At 33.6% G+C, this 27965-nt stretch overlaps 1 protein-coding gene across 3 annotated transcripts; it reads left to right on the top strand.

Moving 5' to 3' along the window:
* Window positions 1-403: 403 nt before the first annotated feature.
* Window positions 404-21119, top strand: LOC140975649 (uncharacterized). 3 transcript variants are annotated; one of them, XM_073439486.1, is made up of 31 exons: window positions 404-697; window positions 853-975; window positions 1456-1613; window positions 2260-2304; window positions 3919-3997; window positions 4088-4161; window positions 4593-4699; window positions 5675-5857; window positions 6655-6855; window positions 6938-7154; window positions 7243-7314; window positions 7410-7753; window positions 8051-8237; window positions 8338-8587; window positions 8671-9007; window positions 9224-9404; window positions 9519-9656; window positions 9829-10093; window positions 10203-10658; window positions 11544-12007; window positions 12760-12896; window positions 12979-13160; window positions 14019-14375; window positions 15109-15234; window positions 15305-15370; window positions 15454-17258; window positions 17334-17607; window positions 18765-18998; window positions 19283-19789; window positions 19983-20145; window positions 20477-21119. In XM_073439486.1, exons 1-31 carry the CDS (start codon window positions 629-631, stop codon window positions 20728-20730), a joined length of 8055 nt encoding a protein of 2684 aa, XP_073295587.1. In that variant the 5' UTR covers window positions 404-628; the 3' UTR covers window positions 20731-21119. The 3 variants fall into 3 exon arrangements, with proteins under 3 accessions (XP_073295587.1, XP_073295586.1, XP_073295585.1); XM_073439485.1 differs by having other exon boundaries at window positions 8042-8237; window positions 8671-9004; XM_073439484.1 differs by having other exon boundaries at window positions 8042-8237; window positions 20477-21118.
* The last annotated feature ends 6846 nt before the right edge of the window (window positions 21120-27965 follow it).

The raw sequence follows: 27965 nt of genomic DNA, 5'->3' as shown, positions 1-27965 counted from the left end.
AAATCAAATACATTAATGGGAATCAAATTCATTAATCCAAACGCAATCAGGAATTCAAAATCATTGAATTTCAAGATGTATAAATTTTCAGAATTCTAAATGAAATTTTTTACTCATTGCTTGAAATTATTACAGTTGTTAGAAAATTTAAAATAAAAAATTTCAACCTATTTTGAAATATTTTTTTGGAGAGTTTTAATGACACAAGTTGGAAAAATTAAGTAAAACTTTGGTATCCAGGCCTTCAGTAACAAAAATACATGGGCTTTAATTGAGAACTGGGCCTCAATTCTAAGATAAATAAATTAGGCCTAGATTTGGGCTTTTCACGGGCCTTTGTGTTTAGGGGGCCTTTTTTTGACCTATATATACTAATTTAATTTACGTTTTAAGACCCAAATGTAACCAACCAACCAACCGAAAACCCTTGCCCTAAAACCCTGAATATGCGCTGCCGGGTGAAGCAATCATACTAGCCACCGCCGACGCGGTCGCCGGAAAACGTTTTAAGCCAATAGAAGCAAATGATATCAGCGCCGGCGACAGTGGGTTTGTTTTACATTTTTTTATAAACCATATCAATTTCTTAAAGTCCGGGCTCTTCCGGCGCTTTCCGGACGACGCTAAGATGGCCACACCTTCACATGAATTGGCTGTAAAATCTCTCAACAATTCCAGTGGTCGCCGCCGATTTGTTGTAAGCACGTATTCGCGTATTCTTGTTTGTTTTTGTGAAGAAGTGGTGCTTTTCAGGGAGATTGGAATTTCGTCACTCTCGCGTGCTTGTGAGCGGTCACAACTGTGTGCGGGGAATATTTAACACTTTTTTTCTTTTTTTTTTTTTTGCTGCAGTTCAAGACTTTTTTACAAAGAATAGAACAAATCGATATAGATGTTTACAGAAGTCTAGACCCGTTAAAAGCTGAACCATCTGTAGGTTCATCGTTTTTCCTTGACTGCCTCGTGGAGTACCGGGTATGTAATTCTGCATCTTTATTGCGAATGTTTTTGTGGAAGTGGGTTTCTAAATTTCTTTCTGTTTCTGGTAGAAATTTCTGGATGCTCTCTTCTGCTTCCGTATTATCGTTGAGCTGTTTCTGAGAAAGGTCCGGTTGTTCAGCTTATGTTGTGATTTGTACTTGGACCAACTGAGGGCCTCATCTCAGTCCAACTCCCAATTTGTTTGATGTATGTTTAATCAATAGATACTATACTTGTAAATAAAATATGTATACACATTTGGATCTTAGGATACGGATTAGCCAGAATGCCTAGATAAACCTTGAATCCGCAAATTTGAAATAATTGTTTCTTCCATGTATCATAGTACTTGTGAATTATCCTAAGTTTAATGCCCATTTATTTATAAGTTATATCCACTCAGCTACACATGCAAATATCTTCATTTTGAGCTCACTAGTTTTTTCATGTGCGGAACTTCTGTATATCATGCAGGAACTGAACACTGCTGAAGATTTTATATCATTTTATGAGGAAATGTTGCCCTTGGTACAAACGCTGCCACAAATTATCTTGCACAAGGAACTGATAATCACAAGTCTTCTTTCTAGATTGCAATTGAAAGGAAGGCTCTCGCTCGAACCAATACTGCGGTATTTTCTTCTCTAGCCAATTTATATTGTTACTAATTACTATTACTGGATGACATGAGGATGCTTAATTAGCTCATCCTATACATGGTTGCTGTGACTGCATATTTGTACCCGCATTTGAGTTTTCCATCAATGTGATGAAGCATATGTGCCGTGTCCTGCATCTGGACCAGTGAACCACAGTGCAAATTTATGGTTTTCTTGCTGAGTACTTCAATTTCATGTAACAGCTTAAGATTTCATTTTAGTGGATAAAATTACCAGAAATCTCTGGTTGGGCTGTACTTGTGGGGACTGTCATAATTGTAAGTTGTGATTTTGATAGATCATCCTAAATTTGAAATTTTGATAATGGATAGCTGAACTTTAACTAGTTATAGATTATTATTTTTGCATTAAATTGCTTTGCAACTTACTGTTTTTCAAATTGTAATGCACATATGATCTCTGCCTTATTCTAAATCTAAGGCTGCACAGTTGTCTCTTTGTTGACATTCCTTCGCATTATTAGGCTGCTTCTAACAACAGCTTGTGGTGGCTTATAAATTGCATCTTGATTATGTTTATGCAATATTTGATGATCTAATTCTTAATCACTGAGTTACTTTCAAAATATGTTATTGATAGAGCCATTTTATTATTTTAGGTTGATTGCTGCTCTATCCAGAGATCTGCTGGAGGATTTCATACCGTGAGCTCTAGATTTTTTTTGAATTCTTTTCTCTTCTTATATGTATTTCTTTTGGCTCATTTTTCTTTCCATTTGCACTTGTACGTGATACAGTGACATGCCTGTACTTGGTTTCGTTTGGGGTGACCCTGCCAGCCTCAGATGTTATGTCTTTTTGACATTTGGTTAACTTTTCCATCGAAATTGAACTGTATGCTTAACTTTGGAAGATTTTGTTGAACTGCACTAGCATCCCTATTTTAAATTTATTTACCATCAAGGTTTTGACCTACAATATTCAAATTAACTGCTGATGTTTTTAGTGTTAACTTTTTTCTTGTTTCATGATTTTTAAAAATCGTCTTTTCAAATATTTTTTCGGGTTTCTTAAATTCTTTTCTGTTGTGTACCACTCAATATGCATCCGCCCGCGGTACACGAGAAAAAAACTGAAGTTGATACTTTTGCAGAGCAAGGGAATACTAAGTAACACATATAGTGTTGCTATAATCTAAGATCATTCCAATATACACATAGATGGTCAGAGTTCTTGGAGTGTCTACTGGAGACTTCCCTCCTGAAAGTAGGATCTGTGGCCTTATTTCTAGTTTTGCAACAGGATAGGTATATTAGACTCAGGTAGAATGGAATGCACTAGATGTACAGCTAGGCGTTTATTGAAACCGTAGAATAATGAAATATCTTAAAGTAAGTGTTTTCTGAAGCTCAAAAGGAATGAGTGATTCTTTTTTTTTATTAGACAAAAATCACTAAACTTTTTATATCTATACTTCTGTGGTATCATGTTTGTGGCATCAGAAAACATGTGTAACGGATATGAGTGCTTATGAAGCTTTTTGGAATGCAGAGTGATTGTGTGCACATGGGGTCGAGAGCTAAAAGCCCACACTTCAACCTGATTACTGGTTGAAAACATAATTTTCAGGGTTGATCCTAGGATGAATTTCTTTGTTTTTCCATCATTTTTAAAGTTGACCAATGGGAAATTTATTTAATATTTATTAATGTTAGAATTGCAATAATAAAGAAGCTGAAAGGATTTCAAACTTAATACCTGCTTTTCTGAGCTTGACCTTGGCCTTGATTTGATACCGAGATAGCTTCTGTCTCATGTCATGAAGCTGAGAGGTTGACTTGGTTTGTGCACAAACTTGTGTAAAAAATATGATTAATCATTAATATTAATGAAGTTTGTGCAAAAAATATGATTAATCATTAATATTAATGAGAATTGTTAAAGTCAGCATGTAATACTTTGTGAATAAATAGAAATCATGAAATTAGTTAGAGAGACGAGGCGTTTGAGTTTGTAATATTCATGGAAAGTCGATCAGGTTGTCAGGGTGATTATCTTGAGAATCTATGGAAGTTTCTGTTGAGTAAGGTATAAAATAATATAGATCTCATATGCTCCTAAAGTCCAGCTATAAATGAATTAGATTTAGTAGGCGGGTTGGGGCATTCACGTGGTAATAAATGGGGAGAGAAATAATCCACGACTGAGTTTTACCTTCATTATGCTATATAGTATTTGATTTGTTGGTAGGCCTACATCATGTTGTATATTGTCAAGTATATCAAATTCACGGTTTCTTATACTTGTATATCTTGCAGCTTTCTCCAAAGAATTGCTAACTCAATTGAAAGTCTTCTTCAGACTGGTGCTGATAGGGATCCAGAGATAATTGAGCAGGTCTTGAAATTACTCTGTCACCATATTTCTCCGTTTGTTTCACGTGATATTTTGCAATGCACAAGCTCCAAGTCTGGTTGTTGTTTGCAGATATTCAGATCTTGGTCGTGTATTATGATGCACTCGCAGAAATATCTTGCAGACAATGCTGACCATGTTCTGAGGTAGTTAATTTTTCTATATTTAATTGTGTTAGAAAAACTATGCTTTGCCTACATGCCTTCTGTGATTCATTGAGGTTTCATCTGTGATGCTAAGACTAAGTGTGACATTCTCATTACTTTGAGCTGCAAGGCTGGTGTAATCTGTTACCTCTGAAGATGTAATGCTTATGGAGCAACTAGTTTTCAGTTTTATGAAGTGTCCATGAATTTCGAGAGAAATAATATTTAATAGAAGCTACTATAATACCTCATCGCATTTACAATGTATTAATCACTACATTTTATTTCTTTGAATTGTTTAAATGGTTGATGTTATTGTTTAAGGTGAAGTTGTCATTCATGTTCAATATTTGAAACTCAGAAAGGACAGTATGTGATGTGCTGTGTGCATGTGTTTGTAGTATTAACATGGAAACTTTTCTGATGCACAGAATTACTGCAAAATTAAGATACTACCCTAAAGAATATGTTCGAGAGTTTATGGCCGAATCAGTATCATTTTTGTTAAGGAAAACACCAATCCAGAAGCTAAAAACAGGTGCTGTTTCTATTATAAATTCACTCGCTTTTTTTTAGATTTAATTATCTCTGCATTTAGTTGGATGTGATGTTGCCTCTAATTTTATCAGAAGATCTAAGCATTACTTGGCATTGCATAGGCATGATGTAGCTTTGCTTCGTTTTTTCTCTTAAATTAAATTAAATTTGTACAGGAAAGTCCACATGATGGATAAAACAACTGCTTCAATTAGTTAGCATGTAAAGATTACATCAGTATAAAGCATACATAAGCACAGGATATGATGTTATCTTCAAATTAGGGAACAAAAATTTCAAATTAAATGTTCTATATTTCCTCTCTATGATACCGATTTATGTCAATAATGTGAGCATGTGTTTTTCCCAAGTTAAATCGAATATCTTGACTCAGTCCATCATCACCTTCTGCCATGCACATACTCTCAGTAGATATGGGTGTCCACTATCCACACTCATCCACTGGATATGGTGGGGGAAGTTTACATTATCCACCCAAGAGTGACCCAGAACATCTCATTGTTTTTTTTTCTTCTGATTTTCTAGTTATTACACCCGAATATGCATGAAAACTGTAAAAATTGCAATTTAGGTCAATGGTTCCTTATTTTATTCATACATGTTTTGAGGATCCATTTTATTTATTTACGTTCGTAGGTACATAAATTTTCTTCTAGATGTAAATAATCCCTATCCATAGTTTGTGGGAATTTTTTTTGTCCCATGCGACGTGGATGCAAATTGTATTGATTCTTGGTAGTTGGTTCCCACCAATAACTTTTCAAGAAAGGTCACTATATACTTGAGTTATTACTCTAGTGTGTGTGTTCATATACATGTTATTACTTATTCATTAGGAACAGATTTTTCTTTATTTTTTCCATGTTTCAGTAATGGGTCAATTTAATCTTTTTTTTAGCTTGGTTGTTTAGACATCTGACCTGAGAAAACAATATTGGCTTCAAACTATGGGCAGATATTAGTAAAGTCATGGCCGAAATTATTGAGGAACCATCAGAAACAAGAAAATCTGGTGTTGGTGCATTACTGTCCCATGTTATGAGAATCACCTCATCGAGATTGCACTCAAGGGCTGAAAAATTATTGCCACTGCTGGTGGATTACTTATTCATTCAAATTGGTAATTCAAGGGACGACGGTATGCTCATCAATCTCTCGCTTGCTTTATGTTGTTGGTGCTCGCCATCCTTTTGTTATTCCTCATTCATGTGATTCCTACCTTGATTCTTCTAACTTACAGACATGTCTGCTTCCTTGTTTATGCTCTGGGGATACACTAATTTATTCAATATGAATCAGAACTCTCATTAAAACTCAATCTCCTTCATATCAAGTGGATACTGAGTATGACATGGAAGTGTTGTTCTCTTATCATCTTTGAATTGATGGACATTTTCAAAAACAAGTAATTAGATCTATACGTTAGAGTTTTTACCCATGATTGTTTTATAATTTGGCTTTTGTTGAAGATGAATTTATGTTGGATGCAGAGATTTTCATGACTTGTAGATTATTTTTGTGTGGAAAATAGAAACATATCAAATGCGAAAGCTATATTCTTCTACATCCTATTAATTTATAACTCATAGGTAAAATTTGTAAAAGGCTTGCGTTATTAACTTTTGGTCAAATAGTTGTATTTACAGCAATATATTATTTCTTAGTTCAGAAACTTGTTTCTTGCTTCTCTTAACCTGTTGATATTTTGAAGTAAAGGAAGAAATTATGAGCTTTACTTTGTAAAATTTTTCAAGTACTGTTGGGGTAAACGTAGAATAATCTTTAAAGTTATGGTGTATGACTGTCTTAGTTCTTGGTTTTATAATTATTTGTCCAACTTGCTTATTGTTATAATTTTTTCTTGATATCATTTAGGTCTGTGCTCTCATTCTCTTTTATTTTTGTATGTTCCTCAATATATTTCCACACATCCAGGCTTTAGCATTGCCGTTGAAGTTCTTTGTCTGGCCTTTCAAAGACTGTATACAGAGTTAGATCCACTGGAATCGACTATTGTGTGGGAATTCTTTGTCAGAAAAATAACTGATTGTGCAACTGAAAACCCATCTCATCTCAGCTGCCTATTGACCATTCTTATTTCTATGGCGCAGAGTGATAATCTTGGAAAAATTTCTGGTGGGTGAAAAATGATTTTTTATGGTTAAAATCTTATTATCTTTACTCACACTGATCTTTGACAATTCGTTACTTTATGCAGATTACCGTTCTATACTTCAACTGGTTAATCTGCTTTTACACAAAGCTGTCATGCCTTATCATACCACGGATACCGTTGAGTTGCAGTCTGATGTCATCGATCAAGTTCTTAATCTAATGCTTTGCGTGCTTAATGCTCTCTCCAAGTCTAAAAACATGTCAGCTTTGTCTGGTGTTGCTTTGCAATGGGAACCGATATTCAAATTAAGGAGCAGAAGGTGTTCCATTCAGTTGAATTTTCGATACATTATTTTCGAGTTTCCTTACCTTGTCTTTGTTGCTCACATTTTTTGTTTGGTGTTGCAGTTTACTGAATTTTCTCAATAATCTCCTCCATGAACCTTCCATTTTTCATGTATTTGGAACAAATATTTTAAGGTAACCATCTATTTGTAATCATTTATGTCTTTGATTGATGAAATTCCTCATTATTTTTCCTTCAGTTTTTTAATTAATTCCTGGATTGGTTGCAGCTCATTCAATAATTTGATAGAAATATTCGAGGAAGAAGCTGTTTATTTAATGGTAATTTTCTGTGAGAAAATTGGGGGGGAGAGCTATAATTTGTTTCGCAGAAACTCCATGGAAAATCTATCGAGAATACACGTTTTTTTTTATGAGACTCTTAAGTATTGGATTGGAAACATCAATGAAGCTGTAAAAGGGAATTCAATTTCCATTCCAGTTCAACAAAGCAGGTTGGCAGTTCTTTGGGGTGTTATTGGGTGCTACAGTTATTTTGCAGATGCACAAGCAAGTTTGTCAATACTGATGGACTTGATAGATTCATTGGATGAGGTTTTGATGGCTGAATATAGTAAGACATTCTGATACTGAAAAGCACTTCCTGTTTCTTAGACCTTGTATTTGCCAAAAAATCTCAATCGCGTCCATCGTAAAGACTTCTTGTTAAGCTCGCTCTTTGATATATGTGTGTGGCTTAGCATAATAATTATTTTTATTGAATTCGATATGTTGAATAGCTGATGGTTCACAGGTTTACATTATTAATTGCTAAAGTTTACCTCTGCTCTCTAATTAGGTTATATTAGCTCCAATATACTCCTTATGGCACTCATATTTATTTATTTATTCTGTTTTCAAGACTTTACAGGCATTCAGGAAGCCACTTGGCAAACCCTAATTGGTGCTGCATTGAAAGCCTATCATAAGTTTGCATGTAGTAGGAACATTGCTCACGGCGAGGCTTCCCTTACTAGATTCTTGGATCTTGCGAAAAGATATAAGCTTTCACCACAAATTTTAGCTGTAGTAGCTGACACTTTTGATTCGGTCTTGGGGTAAGTCGTTTCGACATTTTATTTCATAAAAAAAATTTAGTAAGTGCCTCTTTTGCAAATGCATGATCATTCACTGAATCTTAAAAAATATGTTATGAAGGTTCGAGAGTCGAGAAGATGGAAAATCCGAATTTTATCTTCCAGAATGTATATCTGGGAATGGGTTAGATGCGTTGAACCTATTTGCCCAAAATCTCTGCCATGCCGATAAACAGATTCGCCTTTCTACCCTGCGAATATTGTGCCATTTTGAACTTTTTCATGATGACCTTTCTGCAAAAGAGTTTCCTGTCAAGAAAAGGAGAGGAGATGATTCTGTGGCTTGTCATTTGAAGGACCCGTATATTGATGTAAGTCGGGTACTTCTTGTACCTTTAGCTTAATTTCCCATGTTCATTCATGAAAGTTCATCGTTGTTTTTTCTGAACCCTAGGTTCTCAACCTTCTCAGATCAATTGAAAATACGCCCCTCTCAATTGCCACCAGCCGTCAAGTCATTTTACTGTTATCTAAAATACAGTTGAGTCTGAGTGCTCGGAGTGTCCCTGAACAGTATTTGCCTGCTGTTTTAAGTGGAATTGTTGGAATATTTTATAACCGATTTAGCTATGTATGGAATCCAGCATCAGAATGTCTTGCTGTCCTCATTGGCCAGTATTATAGGATGCTGTGGGACAAATATGTTATGCATCTTGATCATTGTCAGTCTGTTTTTCTAACATCTCGTGATCTATGTGGTCAAGGCGATGATGATTGCAACAAGGACTGTGGTATGATTCTTTTCGACTATTGATCTTATTTTCCGATACTCCTACAGTTCTTCTATTTTCTTATGGAGCACATGTTTCTTTATATTCTCCTCTTAAGTATCTATCCTGCCACATGAAATATTTAATATTTTCAGGTGCTCCAAGATGTAATCATTAATAAAGTTTATGAATTTCAAATTTTGAAATATGATCCGTAGCCTTGTGTTGATTATGCAGGTTTGGTTGGACACTTCAAATCTAAAATCTCTATCCTGTTTGATAGCACTCCACCTGCTACTGTTTTGTCCCTCTTGATTCAATCTTTACATAAAGTTCCGTCTGCTGTAGAATCAGACAGTAGGCTAATAATAAACTTGTTTCTGAAGTTTTTGGGATACAATATTGATGAGCTCACCAGGTGATCATCTCTAGCGTCGTGTCTTGAATAAAATTTTACATTCCTAATTGTGAAAAGTTATCAAGGAGTATTGATGTATCCTTTTATTTGAACATGCATGGTTTGTATTAGCAGGGTTGAGTTTTATGCACTGGATCTGAAAGGGAAAGAATGGAAGTCGGTTCTTCAAGAGTGGTTAAGCTTGTTCAGACTGCTACGAAATCCAAAAGCTTTATATCAAAGTATTTTTTTTAAAGATGTTCTTCAATATAGGTTAGTGAAAAATGATGCTTCACCTTGTTAAAATTTATTGATATTTTATAGTTTTCATCTCCAAGCTTTTCCATCTTGATGTAAAATCAAACATTTAAGTTTGCTCATTCCCCACTTCTCTTTTTTTCTTCATCATTTTTTAGTTCATAATATTTTGGATGTTGGAATACAGGCTGCTTGAAGAAAATGATGCTGACATTCAGATGAAAGTTCTTGATTGTCTGCTGACCTGGAAAGATGACTTCTTACTTCCCTACAGTCAGAATCTGAAAAATCTGATCAATGCAAAATATCTAAGGGAAGAGCTTACAAGATGGAGCTTATCTAGCAAATCTATTGGTGGCATTGATGTGCAGCACAGAACTTATATAGTACCTATTGTCATACGAATACTAATACCAAAAGTTAGAAGCCTGAAAATGCTTGCTTGCCAGAAGGTACTCTTTATTTAATTTATCACTTATTTGGTAGATACTCTTTGCGCTGCAAGTTCTATTTTGTTCTGATGTCTGTTCAGAAATTGATGAGATGCCTGTACCTTCTCAGAGTGGTGTAAGTTATCGAAGGGCTGTTCTTGGATTCTTAGCTCAGCTTGATGTTGCTGAACTTCCTCTTTTCTTCTGGCTGTTAATCAAGCCCCTACTTTCTATACATCAAGGTGAATATGAAATGAGTAAAAGTTTCTGGAGTTTGTCTGGAAGTACCAGGGATGAGTTTTATATATCAAATGTCATGAAGCATTTCACATCGGACTCTATAAGCACTCTGTCTTGGAAGAAAAAATTTGGATTTCTTCATGTTGTTGAAGAAATCTTGGAAGTTTTTGATGTGCCACACCTTAATCCTTTTCTCGATCTGCTTGCGCACTGTGTTGTCCAGATATTAGCCAGCTGCACATCAACTCTGGGTCCTGCAAAAAGTAGTGGATTTGTTTCTGTACATGACAGTTGTAGCTTTGAAGCGGATACAGCTGAGAACAATGAAGTGGAGGGTAGAATCATGGTAACATCGAGATATTTCTGAAATTGTTTTCCTTGGTCAATTGATTTAAAAATCTTGCTTCTATATGATGTTCAGGGGCCCTCTGAGTTTCTCTTTATTCCTTGTCGCTATGAACTCAACTTATTAGCCTTGGGGGAAATATCTTTATGCAATCTAATTTAATGGACAAATAATAAATGCTATACTGTGCCACAAACTATTGAATATGGCAGCTTACCAGGTTTTGCATGCTTCTATCGCAACCCACTATCCCATTCCAACAGAATGCTTATTACACCATGCTGTTACTCAGGCAAAATTTTTCCATTTGCTAGTGTCCATCTCTTCGTTGCAATGTGAAATAATTTTCAAACGCTCAGTACAGATTGTTTGGTAAAAATAATTTGAAGGATGCTTACACAGTTTAATTGAGTGGCTATCAAAATAATAATCTTCTTTTGGAGTTTTTCAATAGTAAATAAGTGCTCATTAGATAGTTGGTACTTAATTATTCTACTGGCATAGTATTTTATGAAGGGTGTGTAATCTTTTGAGCATGACAATATGGTGGATCTTAAAGTAAGATTCAAATTTTATTGCTTATGATTAACATGAACCAGGCAGCAGTGTTTTTGTCATATGCGAGAACATATATGGTGTTGGTTGTGGCCTAGCTGTCATTTTAATCATTTTCAACTTTAAAATAATTTGTTCTACGTTTGTGTAACTTCCTCAAATCCCTTAGAATTCTGTATTCATCCCCACGAAGTCATGTTTCTTTTGAGGTATTTGAACTACATTTTATCCTCACATCCTTTACCGTTTCGTGGAGACCTAAAAGTTTTGCTACGTGTTGGGCACAAGTGCGTTTAGATCATTCTGATCAGTAGTTTTATTAATTTGCAGGCGAGGACAGCTGTAAAGCATTTGAAGGACTTGAGATCCTTATGCCTGAAAATCATTTATCGTTTTCTTAGCAAATATGAGGATCATGATTTCGAGAGTGCCTTTTGGGACCTGTTCTCGACATCAGTTAAACCCTTAATTGCCAATTTTGCGCAAGAAGGTGCCAGTAGCAAGAATCCGAGCTCACTATTTTATTGCTTTCTTGCTATGAGTAAAAGTAACAAACTTGTGCCCCTCTTACATGAGAATGGGAATCTTGTACCGGATATTTTTTCCATGCTTACTCTCCCTTCAGCTTCCGAAACAATTCTGTCTTGTGTTTTCAAGTTTATTATGAACTTATTGGAGCTTGATAGTGGACCGGACAGTGAAGACAATTGTGTCAAGAGAATATTGCTTCCTCACCTCGATCTTCTTATACAAAGTTTGCAGAGGTTTTTCACAAATGCAAATATTACTAAGAGGTATCACTTTTCTTTTTGATTCTTTTTTCACCCCGGAAATATCCACTAGTTAAGCTTTATTTATTTCCATGGTAAAAGTAGTGCTGCTTGTGTGATTAATTTGCAATGGTGAAAAGGTGTTTCTTATATGTTATTGCTGAACTTTTGTGTCCTTAAGCACTTGGAAATGCTCATATCATTTGAAATTTTTTGTTTAATATATCGTTTGTGATGCTAGGTAATACTTGTCTTCCTAATGAAGGAAAATGTTCCGTTTTTGCATTAGTTGTCAAAGATTCTAAGTGACTTTGTTGACAAGCCTAATGCACTCGGGTTCCAGGATGTATTCAGGGTCACATTATAAACTGAGAAGAGAAAATGGCAGTATGATTTGTACTCCAGTTGATCCCTTCCATGTGTTTGCCTAGGACGAGAATGCGAGAAAAAGCGACGAGGAGCATTTTTTTATCCCAAAATTACTTTTTCCTTGCTTTACCTACTGTCATTTTCTTGATTTCTTTTATTTCCCTAGGTTTCAACTTGATATGTGTCAAATTTTTGAGTATTGGTAAAATTTGTACCATTTTTGAGTTACTTTTACGATTCTCTGTGCTCTGGCTTGGTTCTTAATTCTTATCCCCATTTAGGATTCTAGTGAGAGATTATACATTTGTTCTATGAAATGAGGTATCTTTTTTCTCTGTTGCCTGGCATTTAGGTGTCCAGGAAACTCACTTATATCCCTTTTATTGTTATTCCATATATTTCTACAGGAAGTTGGCGCAGTTCCTGGGCAAGAGGGAATTTACCATTTTTAGTTTGATATCAAAATACGTAAAGGAACCGTCAGTTGCTGAAACATTCCTGGATATATTGCTCCCTCTTCTGACAAAGAAACATCAGGATTTTGGTTAGAACTCCCTGATAATTTTTGTTAATAGTGCTCAATAATTTTGTCCATTTATAACAAGAAAGAGCTGTTCTTTTTGTAGATACTTGTATTGATGTACTGAAAATCGTTCAACAAGTGGTAAAAGTGCTGGAGAGTGGAAGTAGCAAAAAAATTCTACATTCAATTACCCCGCTGCTTATTTCCTCTGGGTTGGTTGTCCGGATTGCTATATGTGATGTTCTTGATGCTATTGCTGTGAAAGATTCTTCTGTGCTTACTCTGGTAATGTGAACTATTTGAAGTTTTTCTATAAACAAAAAGTCTACTCATGCTGGTTTATTTTTCACAAAGACTAGTGCCCCGACGCACACAACATTATTTGATATTTTGAAAGTTTTCTTTGTAGTTTAAATTATAAAAATTGGTCGGGGTATCTCGGCAATTTTTGAAATTGACCATAATAGAAAGAAAAAAGAAAAAAGAAAAAGAAATGGTAAAATGAACAAAAAATTCCATACCAACTTACCGAGTTGGTCGGTTTAATGCTCTCAACCTTAATTTTGTATAATATATGTGAGATTTATTATATATACTAGTGTCCCGGCGTACGCGTTGCTTGCTTGTACAATATTTAATATTTTGAAAGTTTTCTTTGTAGTTTAAATTATAAAAATTGGCCAGGGTATTTCGGCAATTTTTGAAATTGGCCTGGAAAGAAAGAAAAAAGAGAAAAAGAAATGAAAAAAAAATTTCCATACCAAGTTGGTCAGTTTAATGCCCCTCAATCTTAATAGTAATAATAGTAGATAGCGTAAGTGCTGAAACATAAAAGTGTTATTTTGGGTTTGGGCCACCTCTTATTAGCGTGAGCTTTTGGAAAGAGTGGATTCAACATGATGTTAAAATTAGGAGTCAAACCATTATAATCTCTGAGTATATTTCATTAAATTGATTTTAGGTGAGTATTATTGTCTAGTGCCCAATCAATTTGCACGTATATGTGAATGTTAATTCCAGGCATATTCTTGTCATAAACATGCGGGTGGTATTCAAATATGAAAGTATTGTTGGGTTTGTGAGCTTGAGCTCTTAGGAAATATGATCTCAGTAGTAAGCGCAACCCATATTTTTAATCTTCAGGCAAGAATTCTTCATGAACTGAATGCATCCTCTGAAATGGAGATTGGTGGTCTTGATTATGACAAAGTAATCTGTGCTTATGATAAGATTACTGTTGATTTTTTTTACACCATTCAAGAGGAGCATGCATTGGTAATCTTGGCACACTCTATACAAGACATGTCATCTGAAGAGTTGATCTTAAGGCAAAGTGCTTTCAGATTATTGGTCAACTTTATCGAATTTTCTGGCAAGATCCTTAATGGATCACTAAATTCTAATGAAGTATGGTCTGTAGCTGGTATTCAGCACTTAGCAAACAATTTCATCTTGAAGCACATGGGGAATGCAATGGGGAAGGAGGGTGCTGCTCAAAAGGTATTAAATGTGTTAGCTACCATTTTTAATTTTCAGTAATATCTCTCTTTCAAAGCGCATGTGTCTATACTCTTATGTATTTATTATCTGGTGTGCATGTGGTTTTCTTCCTAATTGCATTCCAGTTCTTGAGAAATGAATGTGGAAATGAGCTAATAGCTATTGTTCTCTCTATAGCTACATCTTAAAAAGAAGAAGCTGTAAGTTTTTTTAAAATAATTGCTTTTAGTGTTAAAAGGGTTCATAAATCCCATGCATATGCAGATAGATAAAACGGATACATTTCATTATAGAAATCCACCACTTGAGACATGATACTGGTTCATTTTTTTTATTTTTACTTGTAATTGGACCCATATTACATGTTTGAAATATCTGTGGCATGTCTCCGTTCTTTTTTAAAGAAATATCTCTCTGAACTTGTATATCGTGGAGGTGGTGCCATTATTCCTGTGTTAAGAGTTTGAAATATGTGTCAGACTGGTATTCACTGCCACTTGAGTGTCCTTTCTTTCTCTGAGGCTGAAAGTGTGTAGAATGGGTGATCTTCATGTTTAGTCTGTGTTTGTTTTTCTCCTTTTGCTTGCTTGCTTCTTCTTTTTCTCCTATCGAAGTTTCAAGATTTATTCTGATGTTGTGACCTCTGAGTGCTCCACTGGAGGTGTGATGTTGTAACTTGTGATAATCACAAGAAGGATTCACACTTATCATTTATTGGTACGGTTGTCCTTAGGTATGGATTGATTTACTTCGAGAAATGGTGTTGAAACTTCCCGAGGTGGCGAGCCTTGATTCCTATAGGGCTTTGTGCAGTGATGATGCTGAACAAGATTTCTTCAACAACATAGTTCACTTACAGGTAAACCCTCTTTTACTTTTCCTTTGGATGTTCATAGTTTGATGTCTTGCGAATTTTATGTTTCATGTAGAAACACAGGAGAGCTAAGGCTTTGTCTCGCTTTAGAAACATTTTTGTGTCAGGAAAGCTTTCAGAGGTAATCTCTTTAGTCTTTCTGGAATCACAAAAATATTCTCTCTGCTTCACTTATCTCCTGCAACGATGTTATGATTTTTCCAGGTGATCACAAATAAAGTATTGATTCCGCTCTTTTTTGGCATATTGTTAAATTTGCGAGATGGAAAGGATGAGCATATCAGAAATGCCTGTTTGGATGCACTTGCGTCAATTTCCAGTTCCATGAAGTGGAATCAATATTATGCCTTGCTAATCAGATGCTTCCGATATATACAGCTAAAACCAGACAAGAAAAATCCTTTGTTGCGATTAGTCAGCTCTATACTTGATCACTTCCATTTCTCAGAGATGCCTTGGGTCCATGATTCTAAAGTTGCAATTTGTGATACTCTTGATCCGTATGCTGTTAACATGACTTCTTCATCGTTGTTAAATTGTTCAGGCTCTACCCAACTTCCAGTTATACAGATGTCTTTGCACAAGAATTTACTCCCCAAGATTCAGAAGTTTTTAACCTCCGACTCTGATAAAGTCAATGTAACCATCAGCCTAGTTGTACTAAAACTTTTAAAATTGCTTCCTGTAGAAACCATGGAGTTGCAACTTCCGAGTATTATTCATCGCATTGCCAACTTTCTGAAAAATCGTTTGGAAAGTGTACGTGATGAAGCTAGATCTGCATTGGCTGCTTGTTTAAAGGAACTAGGTTTGGAATACTTACAATTTATTATCCAAGTCTTGAAAGGCACATTGAAGAGAGGATATGAATTGCATGTTCTTGGATATACTCTCAATTTCATGTTGTCCAAGTTTCTTATGCATCCAATTTGCGGAAAGTTGGACTACTGTTTAGAAGATCTTCTTTCTGTCATAGAAAATGATATACTTGGGGATGTTTCTGAGGAGAAGGAGGTTGAAAAGATTGCTTCCAGAATGAAAGAGACGAGAAAGCAAAAGTCTTATGAGACTCTCAAATTGATTGCCCAAAGTATCACCTTCAAGACTCATGCATTGAAACTTCTGTCACCTTTTACAATACATCTTAATAAGCAGCTCACCCAGAAAGTTAAATCAAAGTTGGAGAACATATTAAGCAATATAGCTGCTGGTATCCAATGCAATCCATCTGTGGATCAGACTGATTTTTTTGTATTTACGTATGGTCTCATTGAAGACTGTATCAAGGATGAAGGTGATGAACATGAAAGTAATAAGGTAGACAAAAATGATGATGGCATCCGAGCATATCATTCTGAACGAGTAGTAAGTATTGAGCGACGCCATTCTCATTTGATAGCGGCATTCGCACTTGGGTTACTCCAGAATTACATGAAGAACCTGAAGCTTGACAAAGAGGATGAAAAACTACTGTCCCTGTTAGATCCTTTTGTCAGTTTACTGGGGCAGTGTTTGAGTTCTAAACATGAAAATGTCACAACTACTGCAGTTAGGTGCTTGTCTCCGCTAGTGAGGTTACCTTTGCCATCTCTTCAATCTCATGCTGACGACATAAAGAATTCATTGTTGGTCATTGTACAAGGCTCCATAAATGCTAGCAGTCCACTGTCTGAGTCATGTATTAAGTTGTTGACAACACTTCTGCGAAGCACTAGAATTACTTTATCGGCTGGTCAATTATATATGCTGACCCAATTTCCCTTGTTTGTTGATCTTGCAAAGAATCCCACAATTTTCGCCCTTTCACTGTTGAAGGCTATTGTGCACCGAAAACTCGTAGTTCCTGAGATATATGATGTTGTACAGATTGTCGCAGAATTGATGGTACAAAGCCAACATGAACATATTCGTAAGAAGTGTGGTCAGATTTTTCTTCATTTTTTGCTTGACTACAATATTTCTGAAAAGCGAAAGCAACAACATCTTGATTTCTTACTTGGGAATCTGAGGTAAAAAAAGTGACACAGTATTTTGTGTATGCTTATTGTTCCTTTAATTTTTGGGTAACATATATTTCTTTTCAGTTATATACATCCTAATGGAAGAGAAGCTGTCCTAGAGATGCTCCATGCTATCATAAAGAAATTTCCTCAGGAGAGAGTAGATGAACAATCTGAAACATTTTTCGTTCGTTTGGTTTTTTCGTTGGCCAGTGATAAAGATAGCAAAGTTCGTTCTATGACTGCGGCTGCGATAAAATGTCTTATTGGTCGTGTGAGTTCTCTTGGCAGCATTCTTGATTTCAGTAAGTCTTGGTACCTAGGTGATAAACAGAATCTGTGGGGTGCAGCAGCACAGGTAAGGTTAAGCAATTGTTATTGTTTTGATGTGCTTTCTATATTCTGTTGGGGTGCAGCGGCACAGGTAAGGTTTTGCAATTGTTATTGTTTTGATGTGCTTTCTATGTAAAATAATATTTTCACTCATTTTTTAATGTCCCTTTATGGAAGCCTATTGGCAGCCTCATTTTGTGTTCCCACAATATGTGCTCAGGAGTAAGAAAGCAGTATTTTCTGATTATGCTCCTGATAACTCCCTTCTTCATCTTTTGATGGCGGTGTTGTCTTCTAAAAATACAGTCATGCATGGTCATAGTAATGGACAATTCTGTGTTATTTTGTTGTGCATAAATATATCTCTTCTTTTCTCTAAAATTCGTTTTTCTTTACTTGGATGCCACTCATGCCTGTTTAACTGCTGATTATCGGATTAGGATTCAACATTCCGTACTTAACGTGTGTTGTATTTAAATATATCTTCCTTTATACACACACAATATTATTCTTGTTCTTCAATTACTGAGTTTATTGTATCTGTTCAGAATCTGGATTGAAATGCTCAAGTTATCATATCCAGCTCTTTAACTTATAGTTGGTTTCTGTTAGAGTATCTTCACTAAAACGTTTCTGCACTTCAAGACGAATGAGAGGGGTTTGGAATGTAGATTTATTTTTTTTAAATTACTGCAATTTATTAAGTTCATTTACTGATGCACATTATGGTAGTATTCGAACCAGAGTCTTATCTTATACTACTAGGTGGTTGAATTGGAAAGGAGTCAAATTTGTCCAGGTTTGTAAAACCCCCACCCATCTGTGTATCAATTAACCCAGTTCAAGAGAACCCGGCTCAGGACCCGGTGAGCGGGGGAAGTAATATTTCTTTTGTTTTGCCTGGAATTGAAGCAATGCATCCCATTCCTGCCTAAAACCATCGATAAAATTCAGAAAAGAAAGTCTACATTTTGTAAAGCAAAATTAATCCTCCATTTCACAGAGTAATATAGACTGTAATTCTCCTAGGGATGATAATACGAGCTTTTATATTGACTGTACTCTCCTATAACAGAAGGAAGCTAGGAAGCTTGGAAACATTGAAGCCACAATTTGTATTTGTGCTTTACCCTGTATTTTATGTTTCCTTGTGATGATCAACTTCTCAATTTTGTAAAACAGGCTCTGGGTTTGTTACTGGAAGTAATGGGAGAAGGTTTCAAGGAGAACATTGGTTGTGTACTTCCTGTTACGAGAAGCATTTTGCAGTCTGCACTCAGCGCTCTTGCACATGGAGAACATAACATGTCAGACGAGCCAGTTGCTCCCTTTTGGAAGGAGGCATATTATTCATTGGTTTTATTTGATAAGATCCTTCATCAATTCCATGACTTGTGCTTGGATGGCGATCTTGAGGTACATTTTATATTATATGTTGTACTATTTGTTCCTTAAATCAATCTCCAAATCGTTTAGAATATCATTTTGGAGGGCTGTGTGCTCACTTAAATAACCATGTCACTTACTTTTGTGTTTTTAATTGAAAAATTGTGGCACACATTCGAAGATTTATACGCTTGTGCTGATCTGAAAGGATCAAATTTTCTTGACATGGCATTTCAATATGACAAAGAAGTTACTTGCAGTAAAAAGTCTTTTTCTTTATCTAATTCTGCTGTTCATTTACTGGTTTCTGACAGGATATGTGGGAAATCATCTGTCAGTTCCTGTTGCATCCTCATTTGTGGTTACGCAACATATCGAACAGGATTTTGTCTTTGTACTTCACAGTAATTGATGCACGTACAAAAAACCATAAAATGCCAATGGAAATGTTCTTTCTGATGAAACCAAGCAGACTTTTCCTGGTAGCTGCATCTTTTTGTTCCCAACTGATGGCTCCGTTGGCAGATGATGCAGCTTGCACTACTATCATGCAAAACCTTGTGTTTTCAATTTGTCATCTCCACTCCATTTTGGGAAAGAATGCTTGCATGGATGCTTCTAAATTCTGGTCCAGCCTTGAGAATTCCGCCCAAGACCAGTTTCACAAAGCTTTTACCATTCTTGATCCTTTAAAAGGAAGGAGGATACTTTTTTCTTTTACTTCTGATGTCTATGTTCAGCGTGATCAAAATCAGCATCCATTTATTTCCTATCTGCTTCAGAAATTGGGAAAATTATCATTTCAAATGGAGGCTGCTCAGGTGTGCTTGACAAAACACAATTACATTTTAAATTACTCAAATAAATTCAATGGGACTCCACTTTTATTTCTATTGGGAGTGTATATCTAACCATTCAATTTCTTGTTCCAAGTAAAAACTAGTTTTTTATTCTTCTATATTTGTATAAGCATTTACTAGTTTAACTAATCGTCTATAAAAACCTTCGTTGCAGATGAAAACTGTCTTCAACTGTTTCAAAACAATTTCGCCAGAGCTTCTTGGTTACTATGGCAAGGATTCATTTATTGCATATGACGATTCTGCTAGTTATGCCTATCAAATGCTGTTGCCTGTGTACAAAGTTTGTGAAGGGTGTACCGGAAAAGTTGTTTCAGGTAACTGTTGTTTCTCCCATTTTGCTTCTTCTGGAGATATTCCTGGCAAAAGTATTATACCGCAGCTAGAAACCAACTTAATACTGTTTTTTCTCAAGTTTGATTTTTTACGCATGAGTTTAGGAATTATTAAGTTGGACAGTCGACGGATATCTTTATTTGTACGAAAGCTTCAGTATCTATCAGTGCATCCTAATAGTTTCCTTGCTTCCAATAAGAAGCCTCTTCTCTTAAATTTATTCTAACGTGAGGTGAATAATGCCTAGAAAGTTTTCATTAGCATACCATCATTTTGATATGTCTCGGCTGACTTTTCTTTTTATCATGCCAGATGATCTGAAACAGTTAGCACATGAGGTTCGCGAATGCATTAGGGTAATCATGGGGAACCATTTCATTCAAGTTTACAACCTAGTAAGAAAAAATCTCAAAGGAAAGAGGGACAAGAGGAAACAAGATGAGAAGATCATGGCTGTGGTCAATCCAGAACGAAATGCCAAGAGGAAACTTAGAATCGCAGCCAAGCATCGGAACAATAAGAGAAGGAAAATCATGTCCATGAAAATGGGAAGATGGATGCATTAAGATCAGGAAAATGCTTGGGGTGGCACATTCTCTACAAGTGACAACAAATATCATGGTAAATTTTCACCACTCATCAGTTGTCGATTCTACCAAGTTACTCGAAACTGGGGGGTTTTGTTGGATAGGGATTATGTCATTGGTGAGCTATCAAGATGGACAAAAGGGTTTTTTAACTGTCTATCTGCTGTTTGGGATGATGGTGTGCATTTGGTAAATATTATTATATTATTTATTTAGAGGGTGAGTTATACAAACCGTTGATTTGATTTGGTTCGTTGGTATGTCGATAAATCAAATTATATATTTGACCCTCACATTTATCCATTAAGAAAAATAAAATAAGGCGGTAAAGTTAATATAACCTTTGCTAACCTCTTAAGTCCCAACAACATGTGCAGTTGGTGTTCCAGAACGTTCTTTATTGTAGAGAAGCTTTTACCTCTATTTTTCTTCAATTAAAATTTTCATATGTATCTCCAATTTGTCTTCTTTAGAATTTTTTTAAATTAGTTATGGAGAAAATGAAGTATCTTTATCAATCTAACTATATCTCTATGTACTTATAAAAGTATAGATGATGAAAAAGCTTTCAAATTGTGTATGAATATAATTATCCTTCACGTGTTTACTTATTTTCATTATCAAGTAACATGGTAATTTCACATTTAGTATATTAATTAATAAGTAATATTAATTAATCACATTTCATGGTTATTATTTTGTGATTTTGAATTTTTTCTCTTGTTTTTCTTTCATTATAATATTTAATTATGTCATATTTCATTTTATTTCATTTTTTTAAAATAATTTATTTCATTCTATATATATATAAATGTGTTGATGGTAGAAAAAATTTTCAATTGTAAAGGAGTGAGAAATATAGTTGAGTTATATTTATTTTTTAGTTTGTATGTAGCAAATAAGTTGTTCCATATTTTTAAATGTTTGAGCTAATTTTTTTAAAAAATGTACTCTTAACTTTACTTAATATTAATATCAATTATTTTTCATGTTTTATCATTTTCTTGGACTTTCATTTAAATTCTAAATTAAATTAATTTTGTTATTTATTGAACAATTTTATTATCATTTGAATACATTCAATGAATTATTAAAAATAAATTTTAATGTAATTGAACTTTAAAAAAACTTCAAAAAATTATATGTACGAATTACTCATGATAAAATATCTGAATACTTTGAGTTTATAGTCATCCAAATGAATTCTAAATTAAATATATTGACAAATGATAAAAAAATAAATTAAAATCACTATTATCACTTTTTAATTAAATAAAATGAATTGAATTGAAAATAAATTATATTTAATCATTTTTTTAAAATTTATTTTGTCAAATTATTAATTTCTAAATTCATGAACAAATATAATATTTTATAACCCAAAATTTAATTGTGAATTTAAATATTATTGATCAAAAAATTACTAAATTTGAATAAGAAGTACCTATAAACGTGTGGACAAACGAATCATTCATCTATCTACATTATATAATATGATACTAGAAAGATATTATTGTAAAGCTGCTAAAATGAGAAAGAAATACGTAGAAAATCAATTAATTTTTTCATTAGTTTTTCTCAACTAATTTTGATAATAAATAAAATAAATTAAATTAAATTAAATGATTAATTGTTTTAATTACTCTCATACATTCTATTTTATTTAAGTCTTCCCATAATTATATATTATCAAATAATACTCAATTATAACAATAATATCATGACAATTTATTTAAATTTGTAGAGTTATTTACATACACATATATAATGACAATTATATTGACAAAAAGATAATAAAACAGTGACTAAAAAAATTCAATAAACACTTAATTTGAATAAAAAATATAATATAATTTGAGCTCAATCACATATGTTATTTTTCTTTAATAAATCGACTTTATTACTAAAAAGATTTATCTTATATAACATTGTTTATCTTTTTGTTGTTCAAATATAGGAAAGTAGTGGTCGGTGTGAATTGTTGTTGAATCGGATAAATATGTACAAATTTGAGTTGAAAGAATGTAAATTGAATAATTTGGTGCATATATTTGTTTAACTAATATGAAAATTAATTGGTTCATAATGAAATGATTATAAGTTATTTAAGAGAGTACATGCATTAAATTTTTTATTAGGAAAGTACATGTATTATGTTTTTTATTTATGATATTTGCTATTTTTAATGTGAGTATGAGTTAAACGAATTGATTTGTAATGATTTGGATAATATTAAATTTATATCCACTTCCTTAATTGTCATTGCATTGCATTGTATGTGTTTACTAAGGATATCACTTCCTTATTTCTCCAAATGGATCAATTGAAGAAGGACCGAACGACAGTTCCATCACTTTTCCAAACTCAGAACATGCTGATTAATCGAATGGATTTTGTGCAATCAACCATGACAAAGAGAATGAATTTGATGTAGTAACAAATGTTAAATGCTATCACAAGTCACTTCTGAGGTCCGTATTCTCTCTAATAGAGTTGGTGGTGTTGACAAAAAGGGGGAAGAAGAGCAGCAACAACAATCAAAGAAGAGACAAGTGAACCAACTGATCAAGAACCAGCTGATAAAAGAGCTAATAAATAGAGATCAGTTAGAAGATAGTATCTATTCAGTTATTCTTTGATTTGGCAGAATTCTTTCATTCAGTTAGAAGACATTCTTTCATTCTTTTATTCAATTCTTTCATTCTTTGTACGAATCTGTACAATTAAAGATTATTTGAAAATGAAAGATTATTTTATCTACAAGGTTCAATTCATATCAGTTCTTGAATTCTAAGTTTTGTCAAACACCTAAAAGGGGAAAATTGTTGGAATCAGAATTTCGGAGTTTGACAAATTGAGCGTTTGAATATTACAGAACTGATCAACTCAACTGAATGTAACTGAACTGAAATAACTCGAACTGATGTTGCCCGACTGATAATTAATGCGCTAAACTATCGAAGGCAACTGAACTGATTAAAGCTAACTGAAGCGGTGTAGCGAACTGAACTATCGGTTAAGACGGATCAGTTACACTATTAGTTCATCGAATCGGCTATAGAGTCAACTGATAAATCAGCTTGACACGTCATCAGTTAAAGAGCGTAGCCAACAACCGAAAATTGGTACAAGAGCAGACTGCAACTTGTAGTGGGAACACCGTATATCGGAATGCCACAGTGTACGATTGTCAAATGAATATTGACGTGTCTACTCAGGACAAACCAACAGATATAAATTATTCAAATACATTCAATATTACCGTTGGAAACAAATCCTATAAATAGCTGAGAAGATCAACTTGTCTCTCCGAGTTTTTTTTCGAGTGGAAACCATATCTTTGTCTTAGATCTATGTTTCCACAGATGACGCCAATGATGATGACCAGGTGAATTAGGTTTGAGAGTATGCGTGTTTATTGAAAATGTCTGAATGAATTAATATCAAGCAAACCTGGTATTGATAGGAGAGAAGTTAATGATAACTTTGTTTTTAGTGTCAAGCTGCTACTCATGACGAGATGATCGTCCATGCTTCTGTTCACTGATACTATCAAGTCTGACAACTCATACCTACTTCAGCCTAGTCACATCCACCCCCCGTGCGCTGAAAGACCTCCCAATGATGATCAAGACAGGGCGCCCCATACCTGTTAGCTCTTACTACCCGAGCTGATCTACGCGCTGATGGGCTTTGCTCAACCTTCTCGGATTCTTAACTATCCAGAACCCAGACTAAACGATTAGTTCTGTCACTTAAACTGAGAAGATAGTTTTGTAAGACAAATCTATTTCATTGATAAGAGATTGTGAACTAGACTCGATACAGAAGAACAAATTTCAGATTCATTGATTTTGTTTAATGCTAAAATCTGTTTGATTGTATTTTATTTCATTCGATGTCTTCCGATTATAGTTCTAACTTGTAAGAGTTTGGTTTGAATGATAAGAGGTTGATTAATAAATAATCAATCAGTCACAATCATTTGTTTGATACGATTTTTAGCTTTTTTTTTAATCTCCAAGGCCCGCATGTGGCCCGTACTGTGCACACAAAAATGGAGATAATTCAACCCTTCTTCGCCAAGTGATTGCTTTTGCAGTTTTCATGATGACGTATTATTTTTACTATTTTATCATTTATAAATTAATATAATATTAAACTAAGACTTTTCAGCATTTGTTTACTTATGCAATAGGAAAACAAATAGAGAAATTGGAAACTGTAGTTAAATTCAAAATAATCAAATTAATATCAATAATAAAAATTTAAATAATGATAAAAAAATTAAATAAATTAATAAGAAATTATTTAATGTTTAATTTAATGTTTTTGTCCATTAAGTTTTCAAAGTTTAATTTTGATACATTAGCTTTTAATTTTCAGTTATTTTTAGTCCAATTCTGGCATGACATCTGAAAAACCAACAATTTTCGATCTCACATCAGTATTTTCGATATGATATTTTCCAGCGCCACATCAACAAATAGACCAAAAACAGCCGAGAAATAGAATTTAATGTACTAAAACCAAAATTTGAAAACTTACTGGTCCAAAAGTACAAGGAATGAGTTAATTGGCTGTAAATATTCTTAAATCATTCTTATTCCTTGTGGTAACCAAACAAGAATGAGTTAATTTGTAAAAAGAAAACGTTGTGAGTTCCAATGTAAGTTGAACCTTATTTTGGACTAGCTACAGGCAAGTTAAATTTGTCTATCGCAGATCGAAAACTTAGTTTTCTTTTTTCCCGGTTAGTTTTAATGTGCTTGATTCCATATTTTTGAATTTTCTTTTAGTTACGACCTTAGAACTTTAAGCACAGCCTCTTAATCGATACGTGAACTTTTGGTTGTTTTGGTTTCGAATGGGGTTGTCGGCTGATAGTGGATGGTCATTTATATTTACATATACAATTATGGCCTGGTTGATTATACTAATTGCGAGGACTTGAGATATATGCTATAAGTAAATGGTAGACATTACGTTTGTTGTAGATTTGCTTATGCTTTGGTGTTTTCCTTTTGATAATATCCTAAGAATTTGATCAACCAGATTCGGAAACTTTATGATACCGAGTTTAGAAATCCTTGGACTAGAAATTTTATCGGGATATCGTCTTTATTCAATCTGTGCTTTCTCATCTCTTGGTTTTTTTTTTTAAGCCTTCGATTTTTTTTTAAAAAAAATTGATTGTATTTTTGAAGTATTTATGAGAAAATTTGGTATGTTTTACATTATACTCACCTGGGTTTTCTTTATTATTTTAAATCCTTACAAATAAATTTTTTATTTCATTTTAAAATTTCTAGCTTTAACATTTTTATTTTCTATAAATTTGACAAAAATGGATGTTTAAAAGTTCATACTTTTACAATTTTTTAGATTCTAGAAATTTAATTATTAATGAATTAATGAATATTTACAAGTTTTTTTCCATAATACAAAAATACAATTAATATTCAAATTTCTCAAAAATTTAAGTTTGTGCATGCACATATTCCCAAATTTCATTGTTTCTCATCACTATATAAATGGGACACCGGGAAGATTTTCCTAGAAAACGGAGGAGCCGGAGTTGGAATGTGTGCAGGCGGTTGGAGGTACTTTCCGAATTCCTCATGTGATAATTTCTTCCATTTTCTACAAATTTCGTGAAATATTTTCGGAATTCAATCGAGTTTTCAAATTGAAAAATTATTGAAATTTCAAAAGAAATTGTTAAAAATAAGATTTTCCAATGTGTTCTGCTTTTTAGGTTCTTGATTGATTGATGGCATTTCCATCATATTGTTTGTGATGGTAGAGTTTGTATCCTCTTTCCCTTTCAATTCCCAAGTCAAACTATTGGACTGCATTCGGAATTTTTTGTAATTCTTTAAATGGCTTGGTTAAATTTTTACAAATTTCGTCCAGAATAATGAGTTCTATTGAATGTAAAAGAGAAAAACATTGCATGAAACTAATTTGATATTGAAAGACATTATCATTCGTTACTTTTAGATTTAGCTTGACTATGAGAATCGTAGTTATTATATGATTATTATGAGTTTACACATGATTCTAAATAATACGGTACGTAGGTATTACATTTTTCTTCCCACTTAAAAGATTTCGTCCTCGAAATCTCACATGTACTTATCACAAACACTTAGACTCCGTTTGATATGTATGATAGAATAACTAAAGGATTAGTAATTAGAGTGATTAAAAAAATGAGATATAGTGATAAATAACACAGTGAGAAAATATATGATGTTTGGTATGATTTTAAAATTATTGATTAATTTTGTATATTATCGAAATGACCAAAATATCCTCTATATGTTTATATAATTTCCTAACATAAATATAATAAACAAAAAATAAATAGAGCGGAGAGGGATAATGGATCAACGGGTATTGAAGTGTTGCCATTTATTTGGGGATGCTATTGCTTTGTGGCTTTGGCCATATGACCGTTGTGAGATTATTTTTGGAAATAAAATCCGATAAGATTTGACAAATACCGAAACAATTCATTTTTGTAAAAATATTATATTTATTTAAAAATTATATTATAATTATAATTATAAGAAATAAATAACAGACTATTTATCTTAAAATATTAGTATATATAATAAATGGTTCTTGCAACTAAAAAAAAAAGAAGATATTTTTATAATGAATAAAAAAATTCTTTTTACAAGGAAAATTGCATAGTATTTTTGTGTAATAAATATTAAAGAATTGCATTGAAATCAATGATCGATAATTCTATGGATAATGCATTATTAAGGTTGGCACATTTTAATTTTCTAAAACATGAGGATTTGAATTCTGATTACTTATATTCTTTGGGACTAAAGATGGCAACAAAGCTCACACTTATCAGATATATTCATAGCTTTCAGGCTATATTTCGAGCACTAGTACAAGCACTAATTGTTACTATATTCGATCTTCTTAGATCAGTTGTGCTTAAAAAAATATATCAGTTGCGTACTGATAAAATTGTAAAAGATACTAAGAGTTTTAGTTTGGCAGTGTTTAAGACCAAAGTGAAGTGAGTTATTTTAGTTTCTGTATTAATCAAACTCTTTTAGTGCAAATCATATCCTTGATATAGAAGGGGTGGCGTATGAGCATTTGAAGTCTCCGAACATCCATAAATCTTTGTGCTCTTTATTTCTCAAGTATTCAATCTGTCTTTCAGTTTATTTATGCATTTTAAG

Source organism: Primulina huaijiensis, chromosome 4 (genome assembly GCF_012295235.1).
Source record: "Primulina huaijiensis isolate GDHJ02 chromosome 4, ASM1229523v2, whole genome shotgun sequence".
Classification (NCBI taxonomy): domain Eukaryota; kingdom Viridiplantae; phylum Streptophyta; class Magnoliopsida; order Lamiales; family Gesneriaceae; genus Primulina; species Primulina huaijiensis.
This window is presented reverse-complemented; position numbering and strand designations above follow the sequence as displayed.